This window comes from Micropterus dolomieu, linkage group LG23 (genome assembly GCF_021292245.1).
Source record: "Micropterus dolomieu isolate WLL.071019.BEF.003 ecotype Adirondacks linkage group LG23, ASM2129224v1, whole genome shotgun sequence".
Taxonomy (NCBI): Eukaryota; Metazoa; Chordata; class Actinopteri; order Centrarchiformes; family Centrarchidae; genus Micropterus; species Micropterus dolomieu.
The window spans coordinates 13404513-13421140 of record NC_060172.1 but is presented as its reverse complement, the minus strand read 5'-3'; the positions used below and the strand labels follow the sequence as shown (position 1 = coordinate 13421140).

General features: G+C 39.7%; 1 protein-coding gene across 1 annotated transcript; it reads right to left on the bottom strand.

Moving 5' to 3' along the window:
- Positions 1 to 441: 441 nt before the first annotated feature.
- ppp2cab (protein phosphatase 2 catalytic subunit alpha b) lies at positions 442 to 11061 on the bottom strand. The gene is made up of 7 exons (XM_046038929.1): positions 10738 to 11061; positions 2983 to 3192; positions 2685 to 2858; positions 2379 to 2468; positions 1988 to 2149; positions 1475 to 1593; positions 442 to 1248 (listed from the first exon to the last, which is right to left on the bottom strand). Exons 1-7 carry the CDS (start codon positions 10837 to 10839, stop codon positions 1176 to 1178), a joined length of 930 nt encoding a protein of 309 aa, XP_045894885.1. The 5' UTR covers positions 10840 to 11061; the 3' UTR covers positions 442 to 1175.
- Positions 11062 to 16628: the final 5567 nt, after the last annotated feature.

The window sequence follows — 16628 nt, the reverse complement described above, 5'->3', positions numbered from 1 at the left end:
ATAAACTATATTCAATGGAGCATTGCTGCAGATGAAATTAAGTTTAAGAGTCAGATAGTATTACCTGTCCGATAGTAGTAGTGGTAGTACTAGTGTCCGATACTTACCGATACCTTTCTGATACTAACCAAGATGTCCCGATAACCTACTGTATCTAGCTGTAAAACAGATTACCATTACAGTAACTCCAAGAAGGTCATCAGTGGGCAAATCTCTCCAAAACACACATCCTGAACCAATTCCTCAGCCAGCTGCCAGGCAACCTCAAACCAGATGGCTGACCTACCCGCTGGTTGTTAAACTGGCCGACTTCCAGTTGGTTTAATTTGACATTAATTACAGGTCAAACAAAGGAACCTTGTAAGCCAGACCATACCACCAGTCATCATCTCATTCAGGTCAGGTTTTTTCAGTACTATAAAAAAGTAAAGACAACAGCACTTTCACATCAAGGAGCCACCTTCATCTTTATTATTCAAATGGTTCGGTTAATACAGACTCTGTAGTTCAGAGGGAGTCAGTGAATTGATGTGGATGAACACTCCTTCCTATCATATACACCAAGCTGGGTGACTGCATAAGAAGAGTATTCCTCTAAAGTTGCACAAGGCAAGGAAAACATGTGTAAAACTTGCCTAATGGGGGCTTTTTATTTGTACTTTTTTTAAAAATCAAAAAAACAAAACAAAAACCATCTGTAGTGTGAAATAATTTTCATCTTTTGACATATGTTACATTTCTTAAGATTTACAAAAAGTGCAAACAGATGTTCAGATCTCCTAAATACAAGCCATGGCATGTGGGGTTCAAACAACCACATTTGAAGTAGCAAATTTTTGTCTTAGACCTCAGTGCCATCAGTCCAGCTACACAGGTACAGGATGAGGAATTTAAACATCACCGTTGTTTTACATAGTGGGGGAATTTTTCAATAAAGTCCTCAGCAATGAATTTTGAAATGATTATGGCACACACCTTTTGGTCCACTCAGACACACAGACATTGTTTTTTGCTAAATGCTTAAATAGGTCTTTGTGTGGATATACAACGTGCACTGCTGTGTAGCCCACCCAAGTCTCCCACCCTCCCCTTCCTCATTCATGTTGTTATCGGTTGAAGGTCATATATATCATGGCAATATTGGACCTGACTGTACAAGGGTCAAAGGTCAGAGTTTACAGGAAGTAATCTGGGGTGCGGCGAGTGACATGAGGTTCCCCTCTGCGTGGCGCAGGATCAAACTGCAAGCTGGTTGGAAGAAGAAACAAACTAATTAGATTTGTTGATTCATACGTATTTGTGAGCATAATCCTCAGAGCTATTTAGAATGAAGCATTCATGTCATGTTAAACAAATACTTTGCACATAATTGGAGTTTTGCAAAGCCTGTAGCACCATTTCAAGTATTAAACATTTGAGAGAGAAAAATATCCAGAGTTACATGCTCCAGTTCTCAGTGTTTTGTTATACTTACAATGAGTATTTGAGGGTGTCGTCTAATTCCATGATAGCTGCCTGGTTGCCACAGCGGTAGCAGTAGTTGGGAGCACTAAATATTGTCACCACATTCCTCTCATGGCACCAGTTGTAACCCTGGGGGAGGCAGATGCATTATTTACCAGAGATGTATAATTCAGAAAAGTGCTTCTGTAATGCTAATGTAAACTGAACATGTTTTGAACTCTGTATGACAGTGCTGTCTGGTGACTGTACGGTCTTCTGTAGCAGTGCTGGTCAGGAGAATGTTGTTGTTCTGATTATACTTTTCATCTTTATGTTAGTTCAGTTTTTGTTAAAACATTTTGAGAATTGTTGACTGTAGCTGTGAAGTCTATGTACAGTCCTGAACTATACATAAATTCATATTTGTCTGTTAAAATTACAAACATTCATGACTTTTGCAAATCTAGTTTCCTGTCCTTAACTCCATCATCCCCAGCAGCAGATGTACAGTAATTCTGCACACATACTTTATACAGACACGCACCTCCATAACCAGCTGGTGGGCACGAGACACCAGTGTGAGGCGGTTGGCGTGGTTAAACGTCTCAGAGATGTCCTGGCCGAAAGTGTAGCCAGCTCCTCGTGGGGAGATGCCCCAGCCGCCGCGGTCATCAGGGTCCGACCACAGCAGGTCGCACATGGGACCCTGCGGAAGACAAAGAGAAAGAGGAGCATGTTAGAAAGGAAACACAGACACAGTCCTGCTTGCTGAACAGCCACCATCATCACCACACTGCTTCCCTTTTGCTTTGACAGTTAAAATCCTGTAGTTTTCTGTTCATTTCATAATTTTATTGTGCTTCCGGCCATGAAGCAGCTCATAACTGTGCTTTTGAAAATTTGAAAACTTAAACACATTTAAGTATTATCTTTACCTCATGTGGCACTTCCTGTAAGCGGTCCAGTGCTCTGATGTGATCCAAAGTATCTATGGACGGTGACAGGCCTCCATGAAGGCAGAAAATCTGGAAGGACAAGAGGAAAATGTCAGTATTAGTAGTAAATACAAGTACTTCTCTGTGACCATCAGCTTCTATATCCACCGCATCATTAAACCAATATTGCCTGAACTAGCAGCGTTTCATTCCACAATGTAACATTAAACTCCCTCACAGCATAAAGTCATTCAGTAGTTGCTCAGTCCATATTTATCTGTGAAACCAACTGATGTGTATTCTCACCTGAGAGTCTACCAAGGCAGTGAGGGGGAGATAATCGAACAGATCTGTGAAGTACTTCCAAACGTTGGCGTTACCATATTTCCGTAGGCACTCGTCATAGAAGCCGTACACTTGTGTGATCTGTCTGCTCTCGTGGTTCCCTCTGAGGATTGTGATGCGTTCACGGTAGCGTACCTGAAACAGGGGCAGATGATTGTAATAAAAAAAAAATACATACATACATACATACATACATACATACATACATTTTCTGTTTTGGAACTTGTCAAATGTGCTAGGACTTTAAATTATAACTTACCTTAAGTGATACTAGTAAAGTGACGGTTTCTACGGAGTAGTACCCTCGGTCTACATAGTCTCCCATGAACAAATAGTTTGTGTCAGGAGATTTCCCTCCGATCTTGAACAGCTCCATGAGGTCATGGAACTGCCCGTGCACATCGCCACAGACTGTCACCGGACATCTCACCTCCTGGACGTTTGATTCCTTGGTCAGGATCTCCTTTGCCTGCAGGAAAGGGGTGGGGGGGAATTTAAAAAAAAAACAAAACAAAAAAAAACAGTGAGTGAAAAACAGACACCAGAAAAAGTATATGCATAAATAAATAAAAATAACTGCAGATAAGAAAATGTTCCAGTTAATATATTGTGTGCAGCTTTACTGTGTTTTGCTCATTGACATCCAAGTGATCCTGCACTGTATGCTCTATACACTGTAATTTTGACTGTCCTTAACTCTCCATTTTTATTTCCAGGAACAGACAATTTCCTGCCAACCTCTCTGCACAATTTCTCAACACAACCCCCAATATCACCACCATCTCTCAAAGAAAAAAACCCTAGCCTGCATGTGTTGTGTCTAGTTTCCTGTAGGCCTGCCTCGCAGCGCTTGGAAAGACAGCTCTGGTTGCACTGCAGTATTTCCTAAAATCAATTACTGTGATGATCCAAAAGCAGCAAACAGAGTGGAAGACGCTCGCTGGTGTTTTTGGATCTCCAGATTGTTACTTTAGGAGGAGCCAGTTACACAACAGCCACTACACCCATAGTGGAACTGTCAAAAATGTTTTCCTTGGACACAGTTCATTGTACCCAAAATTCATCATGGTGTAGTCTTGATGCAGCCACATATGGCTCAGTATGTTGCCTGCAGCTAGTGTTTTTTTTTAGAGGAAACACTTCCTGCTGATTCAGTGCAAAGAAGAGTCACATACAGACCAAACACAAAATATGCAGTGAAGATTTTGTTTTGCGGGTCAGCTGACGCAGGGTGGGGGGGTACTTGGCATCATTTGCCTTCCTCTGTGTGTCTAGTGACATATCTCCTTTTTCTTTACAATGTAGAAGTTTATCAAGAGCATATCTGTGTCTATACATTCAAAAAGCTACGTGAACATTATTCACATCATTTTACTAATTATTATACCGCTTTTACCGGCACTTTCGACATTTAAAAACAAAAACTAAAAACAGTGTAAGAGCTTTAACAGTACTAATATTTAATCCAGAGTCCCACAACGAGGCCGATTCCTGGAGTCAGTGTAGCTTGGCAGGTCTGACTAAGGGGCCAGTCAGCTGAAGGAGCTCTTTTAAAGAGCTTTGAAGCAACAAATCCTCGGGCTGATTGAGAAATACTCAGAGTTGAATGACCACCAGACATGGCTGACGTGCTATGCTGCATGGGTGATACGGAGCGAAGAGAGACAGAGTGAGGCATCTGCAAAATGGGCACATTTTGAACAGCCACCATCTTTTCATACTGTTATGAGCAGGGTGAATCGACATTGACAGACTGCTGAAGTTGGCCTGTCAACCTAACAGATGGGACAGAGAGAGACCAGGATGGGACTGCAGCGCTGCACATTGCTGACCTACATTACACACACACACACACACACACACACACACACACACACACACACACACAGCCTCCATGTGCCCATACTACCATGTGGCAGGAGGCCTTTAAATGACAGGGCTGTGGATGACAGATTGACCAGGGCCTTCTAACTCTAAACCAGAAAGAATACTCTACAGGCCTGTATTAAAGTGGAACAGCAATATATTTTCATCTTCAACTCTTCCCCCCTCCTCCACCTCAGTGCGCGAGATATGAGGAAAATAAACAAATATGGTCAGGGAAAATAAACAAACATGCCTTTTAAGTGGGTCAGGCCTGTCTGCCATCCTCTTTACTATTCACAGCTCTAAAACTTCAATTCCCTTTAGTAACAGATTTCATTTCATCAAGTGCAACATGAATTTAATACACTATAATTTGGGCAGAACAGAATTATTATTACCTGGCAAACATAAAAGACAAGTTTAACAAAACCCCAATAGATTTGATGAGTGAACCCTGACATATCTCATCATGTTATAATAATGTTTGAACTACATGGTAGATTAGAAATCAAGGAAAGTAGGGATGCACCGAATGTTTGGCCACCGAAATTAAACGGCCGAAAAAAACGGCACTTTTGCTGTTTGGCCCAATAAGTAAAAAGATTGAAGAAATATTAATTTAATTTTAACAATTGCGTTGACATGTTGGCAGTGTGGAAGTATTTTAAAGTGTCCGAGAAAGACGTGAAAATCTCTTTACAAAGAGAGAAAAGTTTTGCAGTATGAGAGTCCTACCTGAAGAGAGGCTATAAAGTCTTCGTGTTGTATGATACGAGAACCACATACAACATTATTTATCATTGGGTCGGACTTTATCGCGAGGATACACACGTGACAACGTCCGATTTTCAAAATAAGGTGTCTATACAGGATGGAAATAAGATTAGTTGGATTATATTCACAGAAAGTATAAAACTTATTACATATGTCCTTTAAAAAGTAAATGAACACATGTAATTTACTTTACCGGACCCTCTCGGGCATCGGACCCACCCCCATAGTCTTTCCAAATCCTATGGGAAACACTGAGTAAAAAGCACATTTTGACTATTTAATTTCTGCAATGGTAAAAAAAAAAAAAAAGGCAAAATAAATAGAAAAAATGTCAATGTACTTGTTCAGTATTCTGCAAATTTTTTCATTATATTCGGTTTCGGCCAAGAATTTCCATTTCAGTGCATCCCTAAACGAAAGACACTATATTGGGCTACTAAAGTAGTGGTAACTGTACTGCTAGTGACTTAAATGTACTGTTGATGAATACACAAGATTTTTGTTGGAATCTTCCTGTCGAGCATTATTGCTACAGTATTTTGGGGCTTTGTTCAGGAATCTCTGATTAATAACTTTCCAGTTCCTCCTCTGTTTCAAACAAATAACAACTGCCCCTGCTGTAAATAGAGTCATCTGAAGTCATTTTATTTTACATTTTAGATCAGAGGTCTCTTGCCTTGGAAAACGCAACTGACAACTAGGCCTGACAACAAGATATGAGTTATATTTTCCTCACTGTATGATGTACTGAACCACTGCTTTTATTATTACCCAGTTTGTATGGTCTTATTTCGCTACCCACTCAGAAGACTTTTAAGTCAAAACCCAGAAGTTAAATAAACCTCATTATCTGCCTTTACAGCAGGTTGTTGTAGTAATTCCATATACAAGTTGTTCATTCTTAACAATTCCACTGAAATCATCAGCAACATGGTTCACCTCACACTAAATATGACAGAAAACAATAAAACCTCATCAATACAACAACACAAGACTGAGGTCCACCTGATTAAATATTACATAAAACCGGAAGTAGTAAACTAATTCAATGTGACTTGCTGTTTATGGTACCAAGATACCTTTTATTATAACTTGGATGTAGCAATTACCTCAAAATTAGTGTGTGAGAGACCTGTTTTTCCATGAGACTGCGGTCACAACATGTACCGTGGACGCCAGTCCAGCTGTGAATGAAAAGGATGACGGCAGACATTACATAAGCACCCCACCCAATGTACAGACCACACCTGTAGCAGAAATGCCACAGGGAGGGAACCTCGGCCCAGATTACAGTTATAACCAATACGTCAGACGCCACACAGTCAACAAACTGCTTAGCCAGAGTGAAGTGCGGAGTACTGAAGTCAGCATTTTCCCAGGCTGCCGCAATATAATCCCATTAAACTGTGTTGAACACAGCCAAAGGTTCTCCTGGAGACAACTTGGGGCAAATTAAGCTTGACGACTAGGCAAAACTACAGCCACAAACGATGACCTCAGTCGAGTCATTTATGGTAGCTAAAGGTTAAGCATCTGCCTAACAATAGCACTATAATCAGTGTGGAAATCAGCACCAGCAGCAGCCAAATGATGGCAGGCTGTGTCTATGTTTGTCCGCTTTTCTATGATAACAGTCTGTGTATTTTGCTGAGATGCATTTAACAACCTTCTGAAAACGTCAAATCATTTTGTAACGTGTTCATAAAAATCACTGCATTAATGCATACTTTCATCTGTGTTTTTGATATCCATTTGCACTGTTTTTGTGATATCACTATTACACTACACTATGTCAGACGTTGTTGTAGGAAAACAAACCATCATTTGGAACAGTCATTCTCACAGACTCATTTTTCTGAGTAACAGTGTGACCTCAGTTGGCAAACAAAGCTTTATTTTCTGCCTGACTAGACGCATTCAATTGGTTTTAACATTGACAGAGGTCATACAGGGGTACGTCAGCTCCAGGAAGTGGGGCAACTATCGCAACATGAATAAGTAATTACATAATTCTGACACAATTTAGATGGTCGTATGATATTAATATTTGAAGAGTCATTCAGAAATTAGAATTCCTCCATCTTTCTTTAGCAAATGACCCATTTACGCTAATGTACCGTTGCTGTGCTCTGTCTGTCTGCACCGTTTGCTGCCTTTTATAAATCTCTCATGTGTAAAGCACTTTGTAGATGATTTACCTAACTCAAGACAAGACAAATGAACTGTATCTAGTCTAAATGTATGGCAAACAATGCCTCATAAAGAAATCAAAAGAGCAAAGATGTAAACGACACAGAGCTTGAACCTTAAAGACAAAAACAACATCTGAATGGTTATGTAACTCTCAAATGGATTATTTTTGAACGGAGGGGGAAAAACCTAAAAAAGTCACGAAAGGGATATTTCTCTGTCTGAGGCACATGTTACGCATTTCATTAAATTTACTCTGTAATTGGCAGGAACATAAAACCAATTCCCAGTGAACAGAGCATTGTCTGCAGTCCCCTAATTTAAACACGGCAACTAGAAAATGATCAGAACGACGTTGACACTACTCTGCAAACAAACAACAATTGCAGGAGACATCTAGAGCCTTAAAGGGGATGGGGGGGGTGGGGGGGGGGGGGGGGGTGCTGTAATCTGTAAAAGATAAAGCTCCTAAATATTCTGTCTTCCCTGACAGCTAGACACATGACAGAAACTCTGGCATGTTCAGCCTTTTATGAGAAAGCTGGAAAGCAGACACGAAAAGATTACACAGCACATCTCATTCCTTTACACCCCCATACATCCCAAAACAGAGACGGCCGCTCTGAGTCAGTGTTATCCTGAGTCACACACTCTGATCCCCTTAGCAACAATGGCTTTGGATATGTTAGTGACTAAAAATCAATCATATCCTCTGCTATTTTTAAATCAGGGACGATGTTGTGTAGGTGCATTGTGCTGAATATATTAACCAAACTCACAGGGGGGGCAGATAGATGCAGTTAGACAGTAGTTTGGAGCAGTAGAGCTCATTATGAGCTATGATACAGCCTCAGTCCTCTAGACTTATTTTATGCCATCTTTGCTGCATTCAGGAGGAAACAGTGGAGAGCAACAGGAAAGAAAAACATTATTTGCGCACTTCCTGCATGTTGCTTGTGTTTTTTTTGTGGATTCATAACACAACTGTTCACGGGGCCTACAAATCAATCAGATTGTCTAGTCTTGCAAGGTGGACAAATGCAGCGATATGTCAAAGTATATCAGCTGGGGGGGGGGGGCTGTTAAATAAAATTAAGTCTAATTAAAACTGAAATTTCCTCCAGGAGGCACAACTGTCATCTTGTCATCATCCCAAGCTTCCTATATTAAGTAGAAGATGGCACAAAGGTAAATCTGATAAGCAAAATGCATATATGCCTGCCACAGCATTGACCACCATCACACTGCCTTATGGAGAGACTCCACAGCCCATTTTGGGATATCAACCCAAAGAGTAAGGAACTGAGATGAATAATGTACTTTAAACTACTAGAAGGACCATAACAGCTAAGCTGAAAATAGTGCGCCATTAACTTTCAGTGCACAGCACTCCAAACATGGTAATGTGCCTAGTTTTCAGTCCTTCTACAAGCTAAGAGGGATAGAGCTGCTCTAAAAAGACTTGGCAAAAGGCAATTAAAAAACATCTGTCCAAATATAACCTCTGTTATCAGAGTTAAGCTTAACAGCAATGGTGAAATTTATAGAAATCCAGACAAAAAGTGAATTAAACCACATCCACCACAAACTGAGGTCAGGTTTTGTCAGGATTTCCAGCACTGCCATCCAGTAACAGAGGTGTCAATTTCTCCAGCAGCGGGCGCCTAAATAGACCATGACATGAGGGAGCAACAATATAGTGCACTTTGGATAAGGGGTGTTGAAAACATACAATAAATAAGTTTAGGCAAAGCAAAAACAAAAACTGAAAGTAATTCAGGAAACAATAAACACCACATTTTGTTGATAGAAAACTGTGTTTATGAGTCTATGGGTGACATTTTTCTGTTGAGCCCAGACATCTAGAGCTGGAAACCAGCAAGTGGTCTGAGAGGTGAGGATGCTGAGGAGAGATTGGGGTTAAGCTCCAGCTCAGACCAGAGAAATCTGCAGAATCAGTTGACCAGTTGTCAGCCAACGCAGGAGCAGAGCAAAAACACGTACAGCTACGGACACTGTACATGATATGTTTTCAGTTTGTATTCGCAAGAACTGAATTAAGTTGAACAGTAAAATACAATTGAGTTCCTGGCTCAGAAACAAGTTACTTTCAGTTAAAGTGGCTAAAAGGTCAAAGGAACCTCTGTGACCACAAAAAGGTCAAAACATCAAATAAGTAGCATTATGACCAGTCAGTTGCCCACATTATTTACAGTCTTAATGTAATTTGGCTGCATTAGCCTCTAGGAATCTCTGTATAAATGACATGTGAAACAATGTCCACCAATGGTCCTAAAACATGGAGAAGTAAACCAGAAACTGCAGAGGATTACAAGGGTTCAAAAGATAGAGTTAGCACTCATGATGATGAAGTTTGAAAATGTACTACTTTATTGCCTAGTAAACAAGTCAGTCCCACCTCTTATTAACTAAAGAATTAAATATGAACCTAGATGAAGGTCAGGGTCAGAGGTTTCTTGCAAATTTCCTGACTATTACCTGTGAGAAATGCAAAGTAATCATGTAGCGCACATGCATAGAGAATGACAAATCAACTTCGTCTCTGTTCAGCCAAATCATAACTGCACAGTAAGCTATAACCAGCCTTTTGGGGGCATCCATTTGTTGCACATTACATTTGGTGGATAAAGCCATTCAGGATATGTAGTGGTTGTTTGATACCAACATATTCACCTCCCTTTCCCTTCCCTACCACGCACCCGCTTACATACAGACAACATGACACATAAAATGCAGTAATTAAGCAGTCAGTCCCGACTTGAGTGGACTTTTTTTTTTTACTGCCACAGCTAGCAAGTTACCGGAGATGTTCCAGGTCACACTGACAGTCTGAATGAAGGGGGACTAACGTTATACTGTATATGTGCTATGTGACTTGAATTCACAGTATGGCTGCCCATTCCTGGCTTGTAAACCCGCAGTTACCGACAACATGTGCTCGCCATTCATTATTTTCAGACATGTCTGCCAGGGAACGATTCAAACGTCCCCAAAAAAAGACAACTAATATTAACAACTCGTGATTTTCAAATATAACGTTAAGCACAGCGCAGTGAAATGTAACACTATAGACGCCATTTTAAGAATGTCTAGAAGGCGTCAGTAAGGGGAGAGAAGAAGCTGATAGTAAGTTGGTCTTTTTTCTTTTTTTTTAATATCTCACCTTTTCACATAGCGATTTAACTTGTCCCTCCGACAGCTGCTTGCACTCGTTGAGCTGCTCGATCCACTGATCAAGTTCCTTCGTAAACGCCTTTTCGTCCATTTCTGTGTGTTTTCGGGGTCGCTGCAGTTCGTTTGCCGATACGTTAGCTAATTTCGGTTAAGAGACGACTCCCCCCCAAGATGTTCTTGTCTTTTCCAGAGCTTAAAGAACAACCAAAGGTGCTAACTTCGCTCTTATAAAAGACGCATGTAGCTACCAGGGCGGTATGATTTGACTGAATTAAACTGGAGTGAGGGAGGGAGGGAGGGAGAAACGTTATTTGGTGATCCACCCTGGAAAATAGTTTGTGTCAAGCTGCCTGTTATATACCACTGCAGTTCCGGTTGGGACCTTCTAAATAAAAGCATTGCTGCTGACGAACTCCTGATGTGAGTAATACAGGTCCCAAAAACCAGTGGTGGAAAGTAACTACAAAGTAGGCTACATTTACTCTGAAGTACAAATTAGAGGTACTTGTACTTTGCTTGAGAATTTTCTTTTCATGCCAGTTTCTACTTCTACTCCACTAGCCTACATGTCACCATTTTACTTTTTACTCCACCACATTTATCTGACAGCTTCAGTTACTAGTTTTTTTAACACACAAAACATATGAAGAGTTTAAAAAATATGATAAATAATAATTTTGTTAAATTAAACTACCCAACATTTTATACAAGTCGGCTAAAAAGCTGAAATGATTACTTGATTGATAGATTTACTTGCCAACTATTTTGATGATTCTTTTTGTCATGTCCGCAAGCCCTAACAAACATAACCACACTTTTGACACTTGAGTATTTTTAAAAGCAGGTACTTTTGTATTTTGACTCAAGTAGACATTTAAATTGAAGACTTCTACTTTTAGTGGAGTAATTTTTAGAGAAGGTACCTGTACTTTTACTCAAGTAGCCTACAGGATTTGTGTAGCCTACTTCGTCCTCCACTGCCTTTTTTGATCCTGGAGGATTGTAAAGTACGCCTACCTGATGGCAAGACGACCATAGATAAAACCTTTGCAAAGTAAATTTTATCAATATAAAAAAGGAGAGCAAATCACCTTCATCAAAATGGATGCAGCAGCCTTTTCCTGCCTATTTGTATAGGGGAGAAAAATACCAAAACAACTTCCGGTTGATTGTGTCCAGCTTTATGCAGCAGCAGCGCGCCGTCGGACACAAATAGCCACCGGAGACCGATGACTGCGACTGTGCCATTGGTTCGTTGCGCTGCTTCCTCTGCAGTTTTACTGGCTCACCGTTTAGTAGAGAAGTTACCACAACACACCAGTGTGTATACATCATCGCTCACTGGGAGCATGTTGTGAATTTTTTGGTGTGGCCATGACGTCAGTGTTTCACATGCAGCCTAGATTAGATAAACAAAATAGAAGACAACAAATAATCCTTTTTACTGATACATGTGGGTCCATTATGTTGGGTTTACTTAGTTATGAATGAAAGTTATTTAATCATATGATATTTGTGAGGTTTATATTGTGTATAAGCAAAATTAGCCATTGATCCCTTTCAGATAGCTCATAGTCCTAATTCCTGGTGGTATTTATTTCTCAGCCTGAAATTAAATCAATAAAAGACGGTAGGTAAAAGGGCCAAAACCAGAACCTGATCCTACTAACAAATGTTGTCTGGTTATCCAAAGCCATGAAGAGTATTACTCTGTTCTTTAGACCACCATTGTTGTCCAAAAATGGTCATACTAGATGGCATGTTTCTTCACTGCAGTGAACGTGGACATTGTGTTTTATTTTCAGTCAACTCAACATACACTGTACTAGCACCAAATGTGTATTAATCCGCTGCTAAAAATAGTCCCTGCAATTACACAATTTTGTTCTGTTTGTGAAGAACTTGCTAAAAACAGTGCCCAGCTGTTTTGTTTGTTTTCTCTTGCTTGGTGGGTGTGTCAGAGGTGTTACCCAATCACCAGTGAGATGCACACACAACTGTGACAATCAGCTGTGCTTCACTGATCAGTTTATGTTATAAAGAAAACTTTCTGAACACAGACGACATGTGGCATGTTACCGTTTTAAAGGAATACTTTGACATTTTCAGAAATATTCTTATTTGTTTTCTTATCAAAGTTTAGATGAGAAGATTGATACCATTCTCACTTAAGTAAGTCAACTTTGTGTAGATGGAGCCAGCAGATGCTTGTTTGGCTTAATGCAGTTGAGACTACGATAGTGTGCTGTAAGGGGTGCTGTGTATTTTGTTACCAATGGAGAGAGCAAGGCTAATTGCTCTTTCCAGTCTTTATGCTAAGTTATCCATCTGCTGGCTGTATCCTCCTATTTAAAATCCAGATATGACAGCGTAATTGAGCTTCTTATCTAACTCAAAGAGTTAGAGATGAACAAAGCGTTGTTCCCAAAAAAATCTAATAATTCTTTTAAATTTGATACCACCAAGGCGATTTCCTAAAATCCATCAGCTCTCACAGTGATGTGTACAGTTTCACATTTTTACTTCCCCTGCATTGTGGAGGTATAAAATCAAAAAAATAGAACATAAAGACTGCAACTGCAATCTGTTTTCTCCCTTGCTAGTTATTGATCACTCATCTGTTTCTTCACCAAGTACTGCGATTTATGCCTTCACAAATTACAGCCTTGTTATCTGTGCGTTTTGGAACAAAAACTGCTGTGTCATTCCAAGAAACGCTCATCTGCAGTCACCTATTCACATTTTAATTGGGTTCTCTCACATGACAAAAGGCCTAGTTTGATGACACCGTGAAGTAACGCGTGATCGTGGGAGTTGTCTCCATTGTTAAAAAAAATCTATTTGACGTGACTCAGGCAGAATTCATGTTCATGGATGAGGTAATGTAATAAAGTTTTATACACGTTACATTTAGTCATAGCAAGAGGGTAAAGGGGGCATGACACCACTGACAGTCAACCAAATGTAATGCAATGTTAACTTGAATAAAATGATGGATTTCTCTGGGTTGGAACGTTGTTGGAAACATTTGGGATAATGTACACAACTGAACAAAATATATAACATAGGTTTAGTCATTTTTAGATGTTTTTAATATGGAGATGTTACTCAATATACCTTATTTTATGCATCAGTAACTATAACCCAATGATAGAAAAAAACATGGGCCATTCTGCATAATGAGTGCTTTTAATTTTCTTAGTTTAAGTATATTTACTGTATATACTAATACTACAACGAGTATTGTTACTTTTAGTATTACTTTTCTTCCACCATTGCTTGTAGCAACAGGCTACCATAACTCAATGGGAGGGACCTGTGCCAGTGATGTGTCAGTGAGGCTATAAGTGGAGTTTGACAGAGGTCAAATTGTCACTCTCAAATGAATAACAATACACTGTCAAGGAAAGTAAGAATACATCAATCTCTACTGCGTGTGTGTGTGTGTGTGTGTGTGAGAGAGAGAGAGAGAGCTTAACACAAACCCAGCTACAACATATTTCCTGGTTCACTTGGCCCACCATTTAAAATGCAAACCTCATATCTCTAACACAGCAAGACGGTGCAGATCAAACAAAAGCAGCGATCAAAGACTGAATCTGCTCTTCCTTTCAGGGTCGCTCAGACACCCATACAAGCATCACGTTAATTACTAATCATCATATCTTAAATTAAACCTGTTAGGGTCCTTTGTAAACAAGATGAAACACCAGGCAAGATGACAGGGTGACAAATGGTGAAGGCAGTGCGCAATGTGCTTAAACAGGAGGAAAGGTCGATTTGTTTTACTCTTCCACTGCTGGTACACAACCTAAGATAGGCAGGTTACTTTTAAAGTGTGCAGAATAATAATTGCTTGCAGATAACCCTCAAACATTAGGTCAAGAAGTAAAAAATACCTTCAAACTGTCTAGTTTAGTTTATAGTACAATTTTCTTGCAGATTACATTCATCATGTAATCGATGATCTATTATTCTTCAGCACCAGTGAGGGGGACGTTGTCTCTCTGAAATCAAAATGAATACATCCTCGACTTTGGTTCAGCTCTATTTTAATATAAAATAAAATCTATTTTCTTCCTACAGAAATCACACAGTAGGATTTGTGTGTGCATCTCTCAGTAAGTTATTTTTGAAAAATCAGATACAAATGTGGCAGGCAGAACCAGGTGCTGCGGCACTGTGGATTTTTCTGTTGTCCCGATTGAGCCTCTTCTGCAACAACAAACCATGTAATTATCGCTCTCCTCATAGTTGAAAATCTGTGTTTGCAGGATCACTGTGAATACAGGCAACAATCTTCTGTTTTGCACAGACTAGACGAGAGGGGCATCAGCTGCATCCTTTAAAAAAAACCTCTCTGGATCATGATAATCAGCTTCAGACTTTAATTTTAGATCATTCTTTTATTTATCTCCATTATCTCAATCATGTTTATCTTCATTATTTAAAATAAAATGGGATGATGCAGTTTTTTACGTTATATTCCACAGCTGTCTGGCTCATGAAAACCTTCCACTCAAGTTTCAGCTCTCGTTAACAATGACTCTGTAGCTCATTTTAGATCATGATAAGCATTGTCTGGATCGTTGTTTTCCACATTAACATTTCATTGATCACTTTGGAAGCTTGTGAACCTGGTTTCCCCGGCCAGCAGACCAGACAGGCGTCCAACCTGGCACACCCCAGCAGCTCAGTCACCCTTCTCATGTGAAATTAACTGTCTTTATTTACTTAATCTCTTTGTGAGGTTTCATCATTTGAAGTTTTCATGTTATGAAAGTGCATGTGTCTCTGTGCCTTTTGATTGCAGATCTATTCCTCTGATATCCTTTATTTACGTGTGTGGAATCTATAACTTTGCAAAATGTAAACAAATCTGAATAATAGGAAAAGACAGGTGGATTATACAATTCGTTAGCTTTCATCATTTAACCTAAAGGTTTTTTCTAGATATGGGAGTGATGACATGTCAACCATCATCGCATAAAGAGGCAGGCAATAAAGATAGGCAACACAATACTGGAGTGTAATCCAAAGTGACACAAGTCTCAGCTACACTGTGGCAGGATGGAGCCACTCTGAGCTTCAACATGTCGTTAAGTATACACCAGGATATGTGATTCTTTCATCACCTGCAATCAGATGGCTGCAATTTATCAGTGGGCCTTAGTCTTTGTTGTTGTGCCTGCTATTTGGGTAGCTGCCGCTGCTGCTGTTCAAAATCTAAATTTAAATTCTGCATGTGTGCCGAGGAGGTTTGGATAAAAGCCCTTTTAATTCCATGCGAGCAGATGCAGACCGCATGTTTGATGCCGATGCCAAGCTATCGGGGATAAAATGGCAGAACCCTCTTGTAAACAACCTGGTCAGAGATATGTGTTGGTCTGTGATGTGGCCGAGAAATAGATCATGATAAATGTGTTGTTTTGGATAGTTGGGTGATGATACTGTTTGTAATATCAGAGGAGAGGAGGAGGAAAACAGGAAGGGGTGGGACAGAGAGACATCATCCCCCCCAAAAATCAACTGCTGGTTGTATAACAATAGCTTATCAGACATACAAAACATTACATCAGCAGGGGAACTGTAAAGTCGTAATGATTATCCTCTGCATAACCTTGAGAAACTCCAAATCAGGAGAGACAGAGAGAGACTGATTGAAGAGATATAGCTACAGAGAGGAAGCTATTCAATTCAATAGTACTTTTAGTCATACAATGAACATAGCAGATTTTGAATATGAATGTATACATATGCAACAGATAAGAAAAGTTCACTTATTATCACTTTAGGGACATATAGCAATCCAGAAAATACAAAAATAATTAAGGATAAATGTCTTAAAAACAATGTGCCACATATATATACATTGTAGAG

Bases quoted from the DNA above. Each gene is read 5' to 3' on its own strand.
- ppp2cab (XM_046038929.1), bottom strand. From the start codon at position 10,839: ATGGACGAAAAGGCGTTTACGAAGGAACTTGATCAGTGGATCGAGCAG. The intron at 2,859-2,982 runs GTAAGTTATAAT...CCCCTGTTTCAG, and splicing joins CTTTACTAGTATCACTTAAG to GTACGCTACCGTGAACGCAT. The intron at 1,249-1,474 runs GTAAGTATAACA...TCTTCCAACCAG, and splicing joins GACACCCTCAAATACTCATT to CTTGCAGTTTGATCCTGCGC.